This window comes from Mustelus asterias, unplaced genomic scaffold, assembly GCF_964213995.1.
Source record: "Mustelus asterias unplaced genomic scaffold, sMusAst1.hap1.1 HAP1_SCAFFOLD_3955, whole genome shotgun sequence".
Taxonomy (NCBI): domain Eukaryota; kingdom Metazoa; phylum Chordata; class Chondrichthyes; order Carcharhiniformes; family Triakidae; genus Mustelus; species Mustelus asterias.
In genome coordinates this window covers 1-19,102 of record NW_027593900.1, presented here as the reverse complement: position 1 = coordinate 19,102, position 19,102 = coordinate 1, and the positions used below count along the sequence as shown (strand labels likewise).

Sequence of the window (19,102 nt, the reverse complement as noted above, 5' to 3'; positions counted from 1 at the left end):
ATTGACCATGATAAATTGACCTTAGTATCAGGGGGACTAGCTAGGGTAAATATGTGGGGTTATGGGGATAAGGCCTGGGTGGGATTGTGGTCAATGGGCCGAACGGCCTCATTCTATGATTGAAAAAATACTTCAAAATGTCTGTGTGTACTGACCAGAAATGTGGGAGTGCTTCAGAGTGTTTTCCTAATTTGGGAGTAAGCTTTCTGAGTCAGGATAGATTGGGTTTTAAGTATTTGCAGGAAGAAATGTTCCTCACAGTAAAATCAACTTAAATTGGGTCACACTGCTCAGTAGAGCTGAAACAAAAACCAGTGAAAGACACCGAGTGATGCAACCGCAGAAAAGGGCTGTGGTTTCCCGTAAACTGTTATAAACCTGGCGCTGGCTCGCTGGCTCTCAAAACAAGGTCGGAGCTGACAGCACAGCGTGAAGAGTTAGCAACGCCGGATGTACAAGAGCTGTTTTAATCCTGAGAGCGGCCAGTGCCGAGGTCAGCCTTTTGCTCTGCGGCAGACGGCACCCTATGAGTTCTCGTTCCGTTAGCTGACGAGGGAGCGGATTACTAACCCCGTCCACCTTTTTTGGAAACTTAGCGGGGGTTTACTTTGTTCCACTTCGAGCATCTTGGCTGAGGGCCAGGGAGAACGGCTTTGTCGGTGAGGGAGATTACTCGCGTGTGACATCGGGACGGAGGGAGAGGGCAGAATGGCCGTTCTGGGAAAGTATCCCTGTGACTAGAAGATTTCGAACAATGCTGAGAAGGTCATCGCGTGATACGAGTGACTCGGTACAACAAATGAGGTACCTTGCAGAGAGTCTTCAACATTCTTAGAATTCTTCGAGGCAGCAAGGTGGCACAGTGGTTAGCACTGCTGCCTCACAGCGCCAGAGACCTTGATTCAATTCCAGCCTTGGGTCACTGTCTGTGTGGGGTTTGCACATTCTCCCCGGGTCTGCGTGGGTTTCCTCCAGGTGCTCAGGTTTCCTCTCAAAGTCCAAAGATGTGTGTGTCAGGTGGATTGGCCGTGCAAAAGTGACCCTAGTGTCAGGGCATTAGCAGGTAAATATGTTGGGTTATGGGAATAGGGCCTGGGTGGGATTGTGGTCGGTGCAGACTCAATGAGCCAGATGGCCTCCTTCTGCACTGTAGGGATTCTATGATTCTATGAATTACCACAATTCTTCAACCCAGGAGCAGGCCATTCAGCCCATTCTGTCTATGCTGGCGTTTATACTCTGCACCAACAACCTTCCACCCCCCCTTCCCCCGTCATCTCAACCCATCCATCATATCCATTCCTTTTGCCCTCATAGAATAGAATCCCTACAGTGCAGAAGGAGGCCATTCAGCCCATCAGATTTGCACCAACTCTCTGACAGAGCATCTTATCCAGGCCCTACCCCACACCCTGTCAAAGGGTGAAAGGATATGCTGATGGGTTTTGAGAGGAATATAAATGCCAGCATCAATCAGTTGGGCCAAATGGTGTACTTTTGAGCTGGACAATCTATGAGGTACCAGTGGGCCACACATACACATGCCACCAGATGACCCCCCCCTCTCCAAGTGCCTTGTTGCCAGGCTTCTGTCAATGCCACTTTTTAAAAATTCTTTCATAGGATGTGAGCCAGCATGTTGCCTGAACTGACCGGCACGGTGGCACAGTGGGTTAGCACTGCTGCCTCACAGCACCAGGGACCCGGGTTCGATTCCCGGCTCGGGTCACTGTCTGCGTGAAGTTTGCATGTTCTCCCCGTGTCTGCGTGGGTTTCCTCCGGGTGCTCCGGTTTCCTCCCACAGTCCAAAGATGTGCGGGTCAGGTTGATTGGCTGTGTTAAATTGCCCCTTAGTGTCCCGGGATTATTGGGGTAAATGTGTGGGGTTACGGGGATAGGGCCTGGGTGGGATTGTTGTCGGTGCAGACTCGATGGGCCGAATGGCCTCGTTCTGCACTGTATGGATTCTATGCTTCTAATCGCCCCTTGAACTGAGTGTCTCGCTCGGCCATTTCAGGGGGCAGTTGAGAGTCAACCCCATTGCTGTGGGCTCTGGAGTCACATGTAGGCCAGACCGGGTAAGGACGGCAGATTTCCTTTCCATTAAAGAACGAGATGGATTTTTACAACAATCTAAGATAGTGTAATTGTCACCATTACTGAAACTAATTTTATATGAATTTAATATGAATATGAAAATATGAATTTAAATTCCACCAGCTGCCGTGGTGGGATTTGAATCCGTGTCCCCACAGAGCCCTCTGGATTACTAAATCCACTGATAACACCCCGACCCCACAGTCTGTCGCAAGCTGGTCTCTTTAGTAAGATACTAGAAGTTGCAAAACTGATCTTAATCATTGTGAAGATTACCAGCTAAACGTTCTTTATTAAGACTGTAACCTCAGCTGTTAAATTAAAGTTTAAAGTTTCCTGTTAGTTTAAGTTTTTAAGTTTATTTATTAGTCACAAGTCGGCTTACATTAACACTGCAATGAAGTTACTGTGAAATTCCCCTAGTCACTACTCTCTGGCGCCTGCTCGGGTTACACCGAGGGAGAATTTAGCACCTAACCCAGCACGTCTTTCGGACTGTGGGAGGAAACCGGAGCACCCACTGTGCCACCGTGGAAGCCCTCGCAAAGTATTGGACCTTTAAAGAGCAAAAAGACCTCTGGTTCCAAACCAGAGCTGTGCTCGATGTGTTAGGAGGGATAGTGGAGAGGTTGCTCATTCTAGATCTGCGGTAGGGAGATTAAACTCAGCCACTCTCTCTCTCTCTCTCTGCTGCTTTCAGAAAGCTAATGGAATGTTATCCTTCAATAAGGGGCGGCACGGTGGCACAGTAGTTAGCACTGGCTGCCCCACAGCGCCAGGCACCCGGGTTCGATTCCGGCCTCGGGTGACTGTGTGGAGTTTCTCCCTGTGTCTACGTGGGTTTCCTCCGGGTGCTCCAGTTTCCACCCACAGTCCAAAGATGTGCAGGTTAGGCGGATTGGCCATGCTAAATTGCTCCTTAGTGTCCAAAGATGTGCAGTTTAGGGGGATTGGCCATGGTAAATTGCCCCTTAGTGTCCAAAGATGTGCAGGTTAGGTGGATTGGCCATGGTAAATTGTCCCTTAGTGTCCAAAGATGTGCAGGTTAGATGGATTGGCCATGCTAAATTGCCCCTTAGTGTCCAATGATGTGCAGGTTAGATGGATTGGCCATGGTAAATTGCCCCTTAGTGTCCAAAGATGTGCAGGTTAGGGGGATTGGCCACGGTAAATTGTCCCTTAGTGGCCAAAGATGTGCAGGTTAGGGGGATTGGCCACGGTAAATTGTCCCTTAGTGGCCAAAGATGTGCAGGTTAGGTGGATTGGCCATGCAAAATTGCCCCTTAGTATCCAAAGATGTGCAGGTTAGGTGGATTGGCCATGCTAAATTGCCCCTTAGTATCCAAAGATGTGCAGGTTAGGGGGATTGGCCATGCTAAATTGCCTCTTAATGTCCCAAAATGTGTAGATTAGGGGGATTGGCCATGCTAAATTGCCCCTTAGTGTTAGGGGCATTTGCAGGGTAGATAGGTGGGGCTATAGGGATAGGGCATGGGTGGGATTGTTGTTGGTGCAGGCTCGATGGGCTGAATGGTCTCCTTCCGCACTGTGGGGATTCTATGATTCAACAATAATTTTCCACCTCTTCTTCCTGAACTATCCTCATTTTCCTTAATTCCTAAAAATCTATGGCTCTCTATCTTAAATATTCTCAACGGTGGACCACCCACAGTCCTCTGGGAAATAAAATTCCAAGGATTCACAACCCTCTGAGTGAAGAAATGTCTCCTCATCTCAGTCGACCCCCTCCCTTTGAAATTGTGACACCATATTCTAGGTTCCTGAGGCATGAGGAGACATTATCCATCCCGGCTGAAGAATTTAACATGTTTCAAACAGATCGGCCCCTCATTCTTCAAATCTCCAGGGAATATAGACCCAGTTTACTCAGCCTCTCTATCATAGGACAATCCCTTCACCCCAGAAACCCAGTCTTGTGAATTTGCATTGCAATCCTTCCAAGGTAAGTATTTGATTTGGTTTGATTTATTATTGTCACATGTATTAGTACATAGCGAAAAGTATTGTTTCTTGCGCGCTGTACATGTTAGGATGTAACTGGTGACAACTTTGTATCGGATGTAACAATTTGTAAGTGTCAGCTGACCCAGTAAACCAATGATGTGAAGGTCAGCTGACTATAAATAGTCATAGATTCATAGAAGTTTACAGCGTGGAAACAGACCCTTCGGCCCAACTTGTCCGTGCTACCCTTTTTTTTAACCACTAAGCTAGTCCCAATTGCCTGCATTTGGCCCATATCCCTCTATACCCATCGTACCCATGTAACTATCTAAACGCTTTTTAAAAGACAAAATTGTACCCGCCTCTACTACTGCCTCTGGCAGCTCGTTCCAGACACTCACCACCCTCTGTGTGAAAAGATTGCCCCATATTGGACCATATTGTATCTCTCCCCTCTCACCTTAAACCTATGCCCTCTAGTTTAAGACTCCCCTACCTTTGGGAAAAGATGTTGACTATCTAGCTAATCTATGCCCCTCATTATTTTATAGACCTCTATAAGTTCACCCTTCAGCCTCCTACGCTCCAGGGAAAAAAGTCCCAGTCTGTCCAGCCTCTTCTTATAACTCAAACCATCAAGTCCCAGTAGCATCCTAGTAAATCTTTTCTGCACTCTTTCTAGTTTAATAATATCCTTTCTATAATAGGGTGACCAGAACATGTTGCGAATTGTGGGTAGCTTGGAGTGGCCCAGGGCGAGGCCCCAAGTTTGGAGTAATGAAGTTTCTTTATTAAACCCTTTCTTTGATTGAAAAGTTGGAGTAAGTTTTGTTCTATTTTTATTGTCTGCATTTGAAGAGTTCCTTCCAAAGAAACAATACAGACAAAGCATACCGTTCATAGAGAAGGAAAGGAGAGGGTGCAGAATGTAGTGTTACAGTCATAGCTGGGGTGAAGAGAAAGATCAACTTAATGCAAGGTTTAAAAGTTTTTATTTATTTATTAGTCACAAGTAAGGCTTACATTAACACTGCAATGAAGTTACTGTGAAATTCCCCTAGCTGCCACATTCCAGCACCTGTTCAAGTCAATGCACCCTAACCAGCACGTCTTTCAGACTGTGGGAGGAAACCCACGCAGACACAGGGAGAACGTGCAAACTCCACACAGATAGTGACGCCAAGCCGGGAATCGAACCCGGGTCCCTGGCGCTGTGAGGCAGCAGTGCTAACTGTGCCACCGTGATGGCAGCAGGGAAGAAGTTGTTCTTGTATACAGTGTATTGTTTCTTGTACACTATGGAGACAAAGCATACTGTTCATAGAGAAGGAAAGGAGAGGGTGCAGAGTGTAGTGTTACAGTCATAGCTAGGGTGTAGAGAAAGATCAGCTTAATGCGAGGTAGGTCCGTTCAGAAGTCTGACGGCAGCAGGGAAGAAGCTGTTCTTGAGTCGGCTGGTACGTGACCTCAGACTTTTGTATCTTTTTCCTGACGGAAGAAGGTGGGAGAGAGAATGTCCGTGGCCAGTGGGTATTGCCTCTGACTCAGGAAGTGCAGAGTTTGAGTCCCACTTCAGAGACACTTGCACAAAATCCAGAGGCTACGGTGTGGTACTGGGGGAATGCTGCACTATCTGCAGTGCCACCCTGCACGGGAGCCATTCAACTGAGGTGGTCACAAATGATCTCACAGCTGCTATGGGAAGGGGAAAGTCCTTGGCTGTGTCCTGGGCCCCAGTGTCTGCAACCAGTCCTGGTCCCTCCCACGCCGATGCTATAATTAAGAAAGCCCCACCAACGCCTCTACTTTCTCAGGAGGCTATGGAAATTTGGCATGTCCACTACGACTCTCACCAACTTTTACAGATGCACCATAGAAAGCATCCTTTCTGATTGTATCACAGCTTGGTATGGGCTCCTGCTCTGCCCAAGACCGCAAGGAACTACAAAGGAACGAAGCCCAATCCATCACTCAAACCAGCCTCCCATCCATTGACTCTGTCTACACTTCCCGCTGCCTCGGGAAAGGCAGCCAGCATAATTAAGGACCCCACGCACCCCGGACATTCTCTCTTCCACCTTCCTCCGTCGGGAAAAAGATACAAAAGTCTGAGGTCACGTACCAACCGACTCAAGAACAGCTTCTTCCCTGCTGCTGTCAGGTTTTTACAATGGTTCCATGATCATCATTACAGTTTGAATTCGCCTGCCTTATCATAGGTTCATAGAATCCCAACAGTACAGAAGGAGGCCTTTCAGCCCATGGCGTCTACACCGACCATAATCCCACCCAGGCCCTATTTCCATAACCCCACATATTTACCCTGCTAATCCCTTGGCGCAAGGGTCAATTTAGCATGTCCAATCCACCTAACCCACACATCTTTGAACTGTGGGAGGAAACCGGAGCACCTGGAGGAAACCCACACAGACATGGGGAGAACATGCAGACTCCACACAGGCAGTGATCGGAATTGAACCCGGGTCCCTGGCGTGGTGAGGCAGCTGTGCTAACCACTGTGCCACCGTGCCGCCCATTAAGCTGATCTTTCTCTACACCCTAGCTATGGTTGCACCACTGTTTTCTGCACCCTCCCCTTTCCGTCTCCCCTTTGTAATCTATGAACGGTATGCTTTGTCTGTGTAGCGCGCAAGAAACAATACTTTTCACTGTATCCCAAGACATGCAACAATAATAAATCAAATCAAATCGGAGCCGACGATTGCATTGCTGTTTGTGGGATCTTGCTGTGCGCTTGACGGTAAGGTTCTTCGGGACGTCCCTGAGTTTGTGAAAGGTGCAAACGAAATCTTTGGTTTCACTGGCTACATATCATTGGGCCAATGGGAGGCAAGAACAGGAGAGGCTGGTTAGAATGCAGCAATTCTGCGTTTATCAAAACTCCACCCCGGACAATGTCCAGGAAACGGCGTCAGTCCGAGTGACAGAGTCCGTTTGATTTTGCAGTTAAATTTTGCCATCAGCACATTTCCTCCTCCCTTGTTACAGCTTCTCTGATCCCACCATGATAAGAAGACACACGTTCAAACCAAAGTTACACCATTCGTGCACAAGCAAGAGAGAGATGTCAAAACTCTTTATCAGAAAAAGATTTGGCTACTTCTAGGAACACGAGGAGGCCATTCAGCCCCTCTGGCCTGATCCACTGCCATTCACAGGCGGCACAGTGGTTAGCACTGCTGCCTCACAGCGCCAGGGACCCGGGTTTGATTCCGGCCTTGGGTGACTGTGTGGAGTTTGCACGTTCTCCCCGTGTCTGCGTGGGTTTCCTCCTGTTGCTCCGACTCCTCCCACAGTCTAAAGATATGCGGGTTAGGTGGATTGGCCATGCTAAATGGCCCCCTTAGTGTCCAAAGATGTGAAGGTTAGGTGGATTGGCCATGCTAAATTGCCCCTTAGTATCCAAAAATGTGAAGGTTAGGGGAATTGGCCACGCTAAATAGCCCCATAGTGTCCAAAGATGTGAAGGTTAGGTGGATTGGCCATGCTAAATTGCCCTTTAATGCCCAAAGACGTGCGGGTTAGGTGGATTGGCCATGCTAAATTGCCCTTTAATGCCCAAAGACGTGCGGGTTAGGTGGATTGGCCATGCTAAATTGCCCCTTAGTATCCAAAGATGTGAAGGTTAGGGGAATTGGCCATGCTAAATAGCCCCGGAGTGTTCAAAGATGTGCAGGTTAGCTGGATTGGCCATGCTAAATGACCCCTTAGTGTCCAACGATGTGCAGGTTAGGTGGATTGGCCATGCTAAATGTGTGGGATTATGGGGATAGTGTGGGAAGAGGGCCTGGGTAAGATGCTCTGTTTGAGAGTCGGTGCAGACTCAATGGGCCAAATGGCCTCTTCTGCACTGCAGAGATTCTATGATTCTATGGCTGTGATCTAATTCCTTACAACTGCCTTGGTCCTGTAACCCTGTAATGTTCTGGGGACCCGGGTTCGAAAGCCACCAGGGCAGATGGTGGGGTTTGAATTCAATAAGAAGGTCTTGGAATTAAAACTGTAATGATGATCATGGAACCATTGTAAAAACCTAATGTCCCTTTAGGGAAGGAAATCTGCTGTCCTTACACGGTCTGGCCTACATGTGACTCCAGACCCACAGCAATGTGGTTGACTCTTAACTGCCCTTTGAAATGACCCAGTGAGTCTCTCAGCTTGAGGGGAACTAGGGATGGGTAACAAATCAGCGATGCCTCACATCCTATTGAAAAAATATTATCGCCCATTTCCAGCTGCGCTTGAAGGTGGTGAGGCATCCCAAACCCGGCTGCGTAAGTAAGAGTGCCGGGAGTCACAGAGTCATAGAGGTTTACAGCATGGAAATGGGCCCTTCGGCCCAACTTGTCCATGCCGCCCTTTTTTCTAAACCCCTAAGCTAGTCCCAATTGCCCACATTTGGCCCATATCCCTCTATACCCATCTTACCCATGTAACTGTTTAAATGCTTTTTAAAAGACAAAATTGTACCCGCCTCTACTACTACCTCTGGCAACTTGTTCCAGACACTCACCACCCTCTGTGTGACAAAATTGCTCCTCTGCACACTTTTGTATCTCTCCCCTCTCACCATAAACCTATGCCCTCTAGTTTTAGACTCCCCTACCTTTGGGAAAAGATGTTGACTATCTCGCTGATCTGTGCCCCTCATTATTTTATAGACCTCTATAAGATCACCCCTCAGCCTTCTACGCTCCAGAGAGAAAGAGTCTGGAGACATTGATGCTAATCCTGTTTCATCTCAGTCCCTACAGCCCCAACGGTCAACAGCTTTGCAACGGCGGATATCCAAGCCCTCAAGGGAAGGAGGAAGACCACAGAGACATTTCCCCATGCTCCAAGCTCAGTCTCTTCGACAAGTTGACGCTGTCCCAAAACATCTGGCTGCAGCTGGGCGTCGAGCCAGCGCAAGTGAAGGACGTCCTTGGGCGGCAACCTCCAGGGGTAGGTCTCTTACTCTGTAAAGGGGAAGCAGAGCTTCAAACCGTCCACCCTCTCCCGAGATTCTAACCCAAGGTTTAGAAGAGTGAGAGGGGGTCTCATAGAAACTTATACAATTCTAACAGGGTTAGACAGGGTAGATTCAGAAAGAATGTTCCCAATGTGTGCGGGTTATGTGGATTGGCCATGCTAAATTGCCCCCTAGTATCCAATGATGTGCAGGTTAGGTGGATTGGCCATGCTAAATTGCCCCCTAGTGTTCAAAGATGTGCAGGTTAGGTGGATTGACCATGCTAAATTGTCCCTTAGTGTCCAAAGATGTGCAGGTTAGGTGGATTGGCCATGCTAAATTGCCCTTTAGTGTCCAAAGATGTGCAGGTTAGGTGGATTGGCCGTGCTAAATTGCCCCTTAGTGTCCCAAAATGTGCAGGTTAGGGGGATTGGCCATGCTAAATTGTCCCTTACTGTCTCAAGATATGCAGGTTAGGTGGATTGGCTGTGGTAAATTGCCCCTTAGTGTCCAAAGATGTGTAGGTTAGGTGGATTGGTGTTGCTAAATTGCCCCTTACTGTCCAACGATGTGCAGGTTAGGTGGATTGGCCATGCTAAATTGCCCCTTAGTGTCCAAAGTGCAGGTTAGGGGGATTGGCCGTGCTAAATTGCCCCTTAGTGTCCAAAGATGTGCAGGTTAGGTGGATTGGCCGTGCTAAATTGCCCCTTAGTGTCCCAAAATGTGCAGGTTAGGGGGATTGGCCATGCTAAATTGTCCCTTACTGTCTCAAGATATGCAGGTTAGGTGGATTGGCTGTGGTAAATTGCCCCTTAGTGTCCAAAGATGTGTAGGTTAGGTGGATTGGTGTTGCTAAATTGCCCCTTACTGTCCAACGATGTGCAGGTTAGGTGGATTGGCCATGCTAAATTGCCCCTTAGTGTCCAAAGTGCAGGTTAGGGGGATTGGCCGTGCTAAATTGCCCCTTAGTGTCCAAAGATGTGCAGGTTAGGTGGATTGGCCGTGCTAAATTGCCCCTTAGTGTCCCAAAATGTGCAGGTTAGGGGGATTGGCCATGCTAAATTGTCCCTTACTGTCTCAAGATATGCAGGTTAGGTGGATTGGCTGTGGTAAATTGCCCCTTAGTGTCCCAAGATGTGCAGGTTAGGGGGATTGGCCATGCTAAATTGCCCCTTAGTGTCCAAAGTGCAGGTTAGGGGGATTGGCCATGCTGAATTGCCCCTTAGTGTCCAAAGATGTGTAGATTAGGTGGATTGGCCATGCTAAATTGCCCCTTAGTGTCCAAAGATGTGTAGATTAGGTGGATTAGCCATGCTAAATTGCCCCTTAGTGTCCAAAGATGTGCAGGTTAGGTGGATTCGCCATGCTAAATTGCCCCTTAGTGTCCAAAGTGCAGGTTAGGTGGATTCACCATGGTGAATGTGTGGAGTTACGGGGATAGGGCATGGATAAGATACTTTGTCAGGGAGTCAATGCAGACTCGATGGACCAAATGGCCTCTTCTGCACTGTACAGATTCTTTGATTCTATGACTGTAAACTGCATTGGGATGTTAATGTTGTGAAAGGTGCGATAGAAAGCGTGGCCCCTTTAAGGGGGTGACCCCGGAAGGCCACATGACCTGCCTGACCCTGTGGAGTGTTGAGGCGGATGAACATATATTCAGACAGTGCCTTTAACCTATTGGAGGAGGTCTTGTGATGCTGGGGGTAGTGTCCCTACTCCTGGACCAGCAGGTTCAAGTCCCGCTTCAGGACTTGACGGCTGTGGAAGGTGCGATCACAATGTGGCCAGACAGGGTGAGAGAAATCTACTCGTATCGAACTCTTTTTTTCCCTCTCTTTCAGACGTTTTTACTGTGGAGTAATAACTGTGGCAAAAATAAGATCCTAACTGTTCAACTGGGAAATGGAACGCTGGAATTGGAGGACTTCATTGTCAAGGAGGATGGTTCAGGTAAGCCCATCCCGACAGCCGCTTAGCTCTGCTTTCCCAAGGGACGTGGGAATGAACGGGCTAGTGAACCATGAAAGGTATCACAAAGTTATTCGTGTCACAAGTAGGCTTACATTAACACTGCAATGAAGTCACTGTGAAAATCCCCCAGTCGCCACACTCCTGTTCGGGTTACACTGAGGGAGGATTTAGCACGGCCAATGCACCCTAACCAGCACGGTCTTTCGGACTGTGGGAGGAAACCGGAGCACCCGGAGGAGACCCACGCAGACACGGGGGAGAACGTGCAGACTCTGCATAGACAGTGACCCGAGCCGGGAATCGAACCCGGGTCCCTGGCGCTGTGAGGCAGCAGTGCTAACCACTGTGCCGCCTCGCATGATGGCACAGTTGTACCCAGCATGTAGTGAGCCACCCGAGTATCAATCTCACAGCTCCTGTCAGCCTGAATAACAAATCTAATGTTCCTTGTGAGTGTTAGCCAGCTTTTTTACCATGTGTGGGCGTTGTAGCCTGATCCTGATGTTCCACAGCAGCACTTTCTAGAAACATAGAAACTAGAAGCAGGAGGAGGCCATTCGGCCCTTCGAGCCTGCTCCGCCATTCATTTTGATCATGGCTGATCATCAAATTCGATATCCTGACCCCCCCTTCCCCCATATCCCTTGATCCCTTTAGCCCCAAGAGCTATATCTAATTTCTTCTTGAAATCACACAATGTTTTGACCTCAACTACTTTCTGTGGGAGTGAATTCCACCACTCTCTGGGTGAAGACATTTCTCCTCACCTCAGTCCTAAATGACGAAGGAGCAGCGCTCCGAAAGCTTGCGATTCCAGATAAACCTGTTGGACTATAACCTGGTGTCGTGTGACCTCTCATCCAGTCGGAATAAAGGTTTACCCCTTATCCTCAAACTATGATCCCCTAGTTCTGGACACCCCCACCATTGGGAACATTCTTTCTGAATCTATCCTGTCTAATCCTGTTAGAATTTTATAAGTTTCTATGAGATCCCCCTCTCACTCTCCTAAACCCCAATGAATATAATCCTAACCATTGCTTTTTGATTTGATTTGGTTTAGATTTGAGTCATTATTGTCACATGTATTAGTATACAGTGAAAAGTATTGTTTCTTGCGTGCTATACAGACAAAGCATACCGTTCATAGAGAAGGAAAGGAGAGAGTGCAGAATGCAGTGTTACAGTCAGAGCCAGGGTGTAGAGAAAGATCAACTTAATGCGAGGTAGGTCCATTCAAAAGTCTGATGGCAGCAGGGAAGAAGCTGTTCTTGAGTCGGTTGGTACGTGACCTCAAACTTTTGTATCTTTTTCCTGACGGAAGAAGGTGGAAGAGAGAATGTCCGGGTTGCGTGGGGTCCTTAATTATGCTGGCTGCTTTTCCAAGATGGCGGGAAATTGCTTGCAGGTGCAGCAGGTAATTAAGAAGGCAAATGGAATTTTGTCCTTCATTGCTAGAGGGATGGAGTTTAAAAACAGCGAGGTTATGTTGCAGCTGTATAAGGTGCTGGTGAGGCCACACCTGGAGTACTGAGTACAATTTTGGTCTCCTTACTTGAGAAAGGATATACTGGCACTGGAGGGGGTGCAGAGGAGATTCACTGGGTTGATTCCGGAGTTGAGAGGGTTGGCTTATGAGGAGAGACTGAGTAGACTGGGACTATACTCATTGGAATTCAGAAGAATGAGGGGAGATCTTATAGAAACGTATAAGATTATGAAGGGAATAGATAAGATAGAAGCAGGGGAGTTGTTTCCACTGGCGGGTGAAACTAGAACTAGGGGGCATGGCCTCAAAATAAGAAGAAGCAGATTTAGGACTGAGTTGAGGGGGAACTTCTTCACTCAAGGGGTTGTGAATCTGTGGAATTCCCTGCCCAGTGAAGCAGTTGAGGCTACCTCATTGAATGTTTTTAAGGCAAGGATAGATAAATTTTTGAACAGTAAAGGAATTAAGGGTTATGGTGAGCGGGCGGGTAAGTGGAGCTGAGTCCACAAAAAGATCAGCCATGACCTTATTGAATGGCGGAGCAGGCTCGAGGGGCCAGATGGCCCACTCCTGCTCCTAGTTCTTATGTTCTTATTAAGTGTAGATGGAGTCAATGGATGGGAGGCTGGTTTGTGTGATGGATTGGGCTTAGCCTGGATTCATCGCGTCCTTTCTTTTAAATCCGATTGTCACAAAAATAACAAAAGGTAGAAAGGCAAACGGAAAAAAGGCAAATAACAAAGAGTTTACGATGATGTTATCACCACGCACTTTACTCCGAAGAGTTTACCCTGAATTAACAGACGCAGCTCACCGTGGGTGGAACAGGAGGGGAAAATATGTTGAGTTGAAAGACTCAAGAGGAAGTTTGTGAGTACGAGAGTGGAAAAAAAGGGCTCGTTCTGACTGACTTTGTGTAATCCAAGAAACAACAGGTGTTGGCAACACGCCGCGTCGCTACGAGTCGATGGTCTGAATGACTCTCCTCTCCCCAAACACCGTCCCCCCGCCCCTCATGGGGTTCCTAGATCATAGTCATAGAGCCCAGAAAAGGCCCTCCAGCTCATTGAGTCTGCACCAAAAAATAACTAGGAGGGTTGGCATGGTGGCGCAGTGGTTAGCACTGCTGCCTCACAGCCCCAGGGGCCCGGGTTCAATTCCCACTTGCGTCACTGCCTGTGCGAAGTCTGCACGTTCTCCCCGTGTCTACGTGGGTTTCCTCCGGGTGCTCTGGTTTCCTCCCAAAAGACGTGCTGGTTAGGGTGCATTGACCATGCTAAATTCTCCCTCAGTGTACAAGCGCCTGAGTGTGGCGACTAGGGGATTTTCACAGTAACTTCACTGCAGTGTTAACGTAAGCCTCCTTGTGACAGTAATAAATACACGCGCTAATCCCATTTTCCTGTACTTGCCCCATATCCTTGAATGTTATGATGTTCCAAGTGCTCATCCAAATATTTTTTTAAAGATTTCTGGTCTCCACTACCTTCCCAGGCAGTGCATTCCAGATTTCCACCACCCTCTGAGCGATTTTTCAAATCGCCTCTGAATCTTCTGCCCCTCACCCTAAAACTCTGCCCCCTCATGATTAACCCTCAAGCAAGGGGAACAGTTGCTCCCTACTCACCCTGTCCCTATCCCTCATAATCTTTTACTCCTCAATCATGTTCCCCCCTCAGCCTTCTCTGCTCCAGAGAAGACAATCCCAGCCTATCCAGTCTCCCCTTATAGCTCAAACGCTCCATCACAGGCAACATCCTGGGGAACCTCCTCTGTGCCCCCTCTCGTGCTATCACGTAATTAAGACAATCTCAGGTTCATTCTCGATGTCTAATCTCAGCTGGGGGCTGGCTCGGGCTATTGGCCTCAGTACCCACCCTGGTCAGAATCATCAGCCTAGCTTTCTCTGAGAGGGGGGGAGGGAGGAAGGGAAGGAAAGAGGGAGGGGGGGGGGAAGGGAGGGAGCTATGTCAACCCTTTGGCAAGGCTGCGGTTTGAATAGTCTGCACAGTTTCAACCACCATAGAAACATAGAAACTAGAAGCAGAAGTAGGCCATTTGGTCCCTTGAGCCTGTTCCGCCATTCATTTTGATCATGGCTGATCATCGAATTCTATATCCTGATTCCCCCCTTCCTCCCATAGCTCTTGATCCCTTCACCCCAAGAGCTATATCTAATTCCTTCTTGAAATCAGACAATGTTTTGGCCTCAACTACTTTCTGTGGGAGTGAATTCCACGCATTCACCACCCTCTGGGTGAAGAAATTTCTCCTCACCTCAGTTCTAAAAGGTTTACCCCTTATCCTCAAACTATGACCCTTAGTTCTGGACTCCCGCACCATCAGGAACATTCTTTCTGAATCTACCCTGTCTAATCCTGCTAGAATTTTATACGTTCTAGGTAGGGTGGGAAAGAAATATTCCGGCTTTAGCGCTGCAACAGACAAGGTTAACGGAAGACCCGCTGAAAGCACAGTGGTTAGCATTGCTGCCTCACGGTGCCAGGGACCCGGGTTCGATTCCCGGCTTGGGTCACTGTCTGTGCGGAGTCTGCACATTCTCCCCGTGTCTGCGTGGGTTTCCTCCGGGTGCTCCGGTTTCCACCCACACTCCAAAGATGTGCAGGTTAGGTGGATTGGCCATGCTAAATTGCCCCTTAGTGTCCAAAGATGCGCAGGTTAGGTGAATTGGCCATGCTAAATTGTCCCTTAGGGGGGTTGGGGTGGGGGGGTGGGGGTGGTGGTTTGAGTGGCTAAAGAATGAGGGGTTATTTGAAACAACATTTGGTGCATAGGTAACCATGGAAACAGACCGAGGGTCATCATTGCTGGGTTAAAATGGGAAGAAATATTTTCGTGGACAGAGAAAATAAGATAAATGTGCATTTATATATATAGCCTTTTACAATCTCAGGATGTTCCAGAGAACTTTCCAGCCAGCTCTGATATATTCGCTGTTGTAATGGAGGTCACTTAGCAACCAATTTGTGTACAGTGAGATCCCACAAACAGACTTGTGATGAGGGTGTGAATTGTAATGTTGATAAATGTTAGCCCACATCCCAGGAAGAACTCCACCGCTCTTGTTCCAAAACAGTGTCTTGGTGGGAGCAGACGGAGTCTCAGTTTAATGCTATCTGAAAAACAGCACCTCTGGCAATGCAGCTCCCCCTCAATACTGCACAGCCAGTATCCACCTTGATTTATTTGTGCCCAAGTCTCGGGGATGGGACAAGGACTGGCAACGTCTGACGGTGAGGCACAAATGTGAGCAACTGAGCCTCGGCTGTGAGAGGAAGAGAAAGTGGGAGAGAGAGAGAGAGAACAAGCAAGGGAGAGAGAGAGAGGGTGGGGAGAGAGAAAGGGGGAGAGAGAGAGAGAGAGAGAGAAAGAGAGAGAGGATGGGAGAGAGAGAGAGCATGAGCGAGGGAGAGGGAGGGTGAGGAGAGAGAAAGGGAGAGTGAGAGAGAAAGAGAGAGAGGGTGGGAGAGAGAGAGAGCATGAGCGAGGGAGAGGGAGGGTGGGGAGAGAGAAAGGGAGAGTGAGAGAGAGAGAAAGAGAGAGAGGGTGGGAGAGAGAGAGAGCATGAGCGAGGGAGAGAGAGGGTGGGGAGAGAGAAAGGGAGAGTGAGGGTGGGAGAGAGAGAGAGAGAGAGAGAAAGAGAGAGAGGATGGGAGAGAGAGAGCATGAGCGAGGGAGAGGGAGGGTGGGGAGAGAGAAAGGGAGAGTGAGAGAGAGAGAGAGAAAGAGAGAGAGGGTGGGAGAGAGAGAGAGAGCATGATCGAGGGAGAGAGAGGGTGGGGGAGAGAGAAAGGGAGAATGTGAGAGAGAGAGTAAGAGAGGGAGGGTGGGAGAGAGAGAGAGCATGAGCGAGGGAGAGAGAGGGTGGGGGAGAGAGAAAGGGAGAATGTGAGAGAGAGAGTAAGAGAGGGAGGATGGGAGAGAGAGAGAGCATGAGCGAGGGAGAGAGAGGGTGGGGAGAGAGAAAGGGAGAGTGTGAGAGAGAGAGAGAGAGAAAGAGAGAGAGGGTGGGAGAGAGAGAGAGCATGAGCGAGGGAGAGAGAGGGTGGGGGAGAGAGAAAGGGAGAATGTGAGAGAGAGAGAGAGTAAGAGAGGGAGGGTGGGAGAGAGAGAGAGCATGAGCGAGGGAGAGAGAGGGTGGGGGAGAGAGAAAGGGAGAGTGAGAGAGAGAGAGAGAGAGAGAGAGAGGGAGGATGGGAGAGACAGAGAGCATGAGCGAGGGAGAGAGAGGGTGGGGGAGAGAGAAAGGGAGAGTGAGAGAGAGAGAGAGAGGAGGGGAGAGAGAGAGAGAGGAGGGGAGAGAGTGAATGCAAGAGAGAGAAAGGGAGAGGCCTGTGGGGTGGCAGAGTGGTTAGCACTGCTGCCTCACAGAGTCAGGGACCTGGGTTCGATTCCCGGCTTGGGTCACTGTCTGTGTGGAGTCTGCATGTTCATCCTGGTGCTCCGGTTTCCTCCCACATTCTGAAAGGTGTGCTGTGACCCGAACAAGCGCTGGATTGTGGCGACAATGGGAATTTCACAGTAACTTCATTGCAGTGTTAACGTCAGCCTGCTTGTGATTAATAACTTAACTTTAATTTAACTTTGAGAGAGTGAGAGAGAGAGAGAGGGTGAGCGAGAAAGAGAGAGAGAAAGAGAGGCAGAGTGAGAGAGAGAGAGAGGGGGAGACGGAGAGAAAGAGAGGGGGAGATGGACAGGGAGAGAAATGGAGTGAGAGAGAGAGGGAGACAGAAGGAGAGAGAGGCAGAGTGAGGGAGTGTGAGAGAGATACCAAGACGGGGGGAGAAAGATGTAGAGAAGAGATGACATGCTTTATCACAAGGAGCTGTTGTGACAAGAGTTACTCACTTTATTTAAAATTAACTAATGGGAAAATGGGACGGGGAGAGGGTCCGGAAATGGTCTCAGAGCGGATTACTCCAGTCGGGGAGCTAACATTGACCATGAGGGGCCGAATAGCATCTTCTTGCACCAACATTTTGATGAGATTAAGCAGTATGTGTGCATTTTGGTACTGTTTTTCGGTATTTGTCACGGAAATTATCTGATTAAATAAGATCCCCCTGGCGAGGCAGGAAAGATATTGTCATGAGCTGAAACTCTAGAAAATCTCTCCACACTTTCCGCTTGTCGGTCGGTGCTGTGCGTGTCTTGTGGATGGAGGGAGGGTTAACTGAAGCTCAAAGTACCCAGTGTTGTGTTGATTCCAGACTGTTTTCTGTACATCATCTCTGCCTTTTCCATCCAGCCCTCGCTTGTTTTCTTAATTTGACTTGTTTTCTTAATTAGTTTGTAACCTAGAATTCTACTGACAAAGGGAAAAAGTAACAATTCGATCATATCTGCTGTTTTTCCTAACCTCAAACCCTGACTCTGAAGGTAACATCATTTGAATGCTGACTACTCTCTAGTGAGGGAGTGCTGCATTGTCTGAGATCCCGTCTTTCGTTCGAGACATTGAAACTGAGGTCCTTTCATATGGGTGTAGGTAAAAGATCGCACGACCACTTTTAAAAGACAAACAGGGCAGGCTTCTCCCCATTGCTGTGAGACTAATGTTCATCCCGTAAAGAATGTTAGTCTGCTCATTATCCGGCCTCTGCTTGTGGGGGCTTGCTGTGTGTAAATTGGCTGCCATGGTTTGTGAAGTGAGTCCACCTCAATAGTAATCTGTTGACTGCAAAACACTTTGGGGTGTCCTGGAGTTGTGAAAGTTGCTATATAAATGCAAATCTTGCTCACACACACACTGATGCATACACACATACACTGACACACACACACACACTCACGCTGACACACATACACTCACACACACTGACAGACACACACATACACTCACACACACTGGCACACACACACACTGATGCATACACACATACACTTACACACACACACACACTCACGCTGACACACATACACTCACACACACTGACAGACACACACATACACTCACACACACTGGCACACACACACACACATAGGGCGGCACGGTAGCACAGTGGTTAGCACTGCTGCTTCACAGCTCCAGGGTCCCGGGTTCGATTCCAGGCTCGGGTCACTGCCTGTGTGGAGTTTGCACATTCTCCTCGTCTCTGCGTGGGTTTCCCCCGGGTGCTCCGGTTTCCTCCCACAGTCCAAAGATGTGCGGGTTAGGTTGATTGGCCAGGTTAAAAATTGCCCCTTAGAGTCCTGGGATGCATAGGTTAGAGGGATTAGCGGGTAAATATGTGGGGGTAGGGCCTGGGTGGGATTGTGGTCGGTGCAGACTCGATGGGCCGAATGGCCTCCTTCTGCACTGTAGGGTTTCTATGATGATTTCTATGAGACGGTGGCACAGTGGTTAGCACTGCTGCCTCACAGCGCCAGGGACCCTGATTCGATTCCCGGCTTGGGTCACTGTCTGTGCGGACTTTGCACGTTCTCCCCGTGTCTGCATGGGTTTCCTCCGGGTGTTCCGGTTTCCTCCCACAGTCCGAGAGACGTGCTGGTTAGGGTGCATTGGCCGTGCTAAATTCTCCCTCAGTGTAACCCGAACAGGCGCCGGAGTGTGGCGACTAGGAGATTTTCATAGTAACTTC

General features: G+C 48.7%; 1 protein-coding gene across 1 annotated transcript; it reads left to right on the top strand.

The window, feature by feature from the left end:
- Window positions 1-531: 531 nt before the first annotated feature.
- LOC144490881 (ras and Rab interactor 2-like) lies at window positions 532-10,990 on the top strand (the record flags this gene model as incomplete). Its single annotated transcript, XM_078208568.1, has 3 exons — window positions 532-804; window positions 8,829-9,027; window positions 10,882-10,990. Coding segments are annotated over exons 1-3 (358 nt in total), but the record flags the coding sequence as incomplete, so codon positions are not given.
- Between the last annotated feature and the right edge of the window lie 8,112 nt (window positions 10,991-19,102).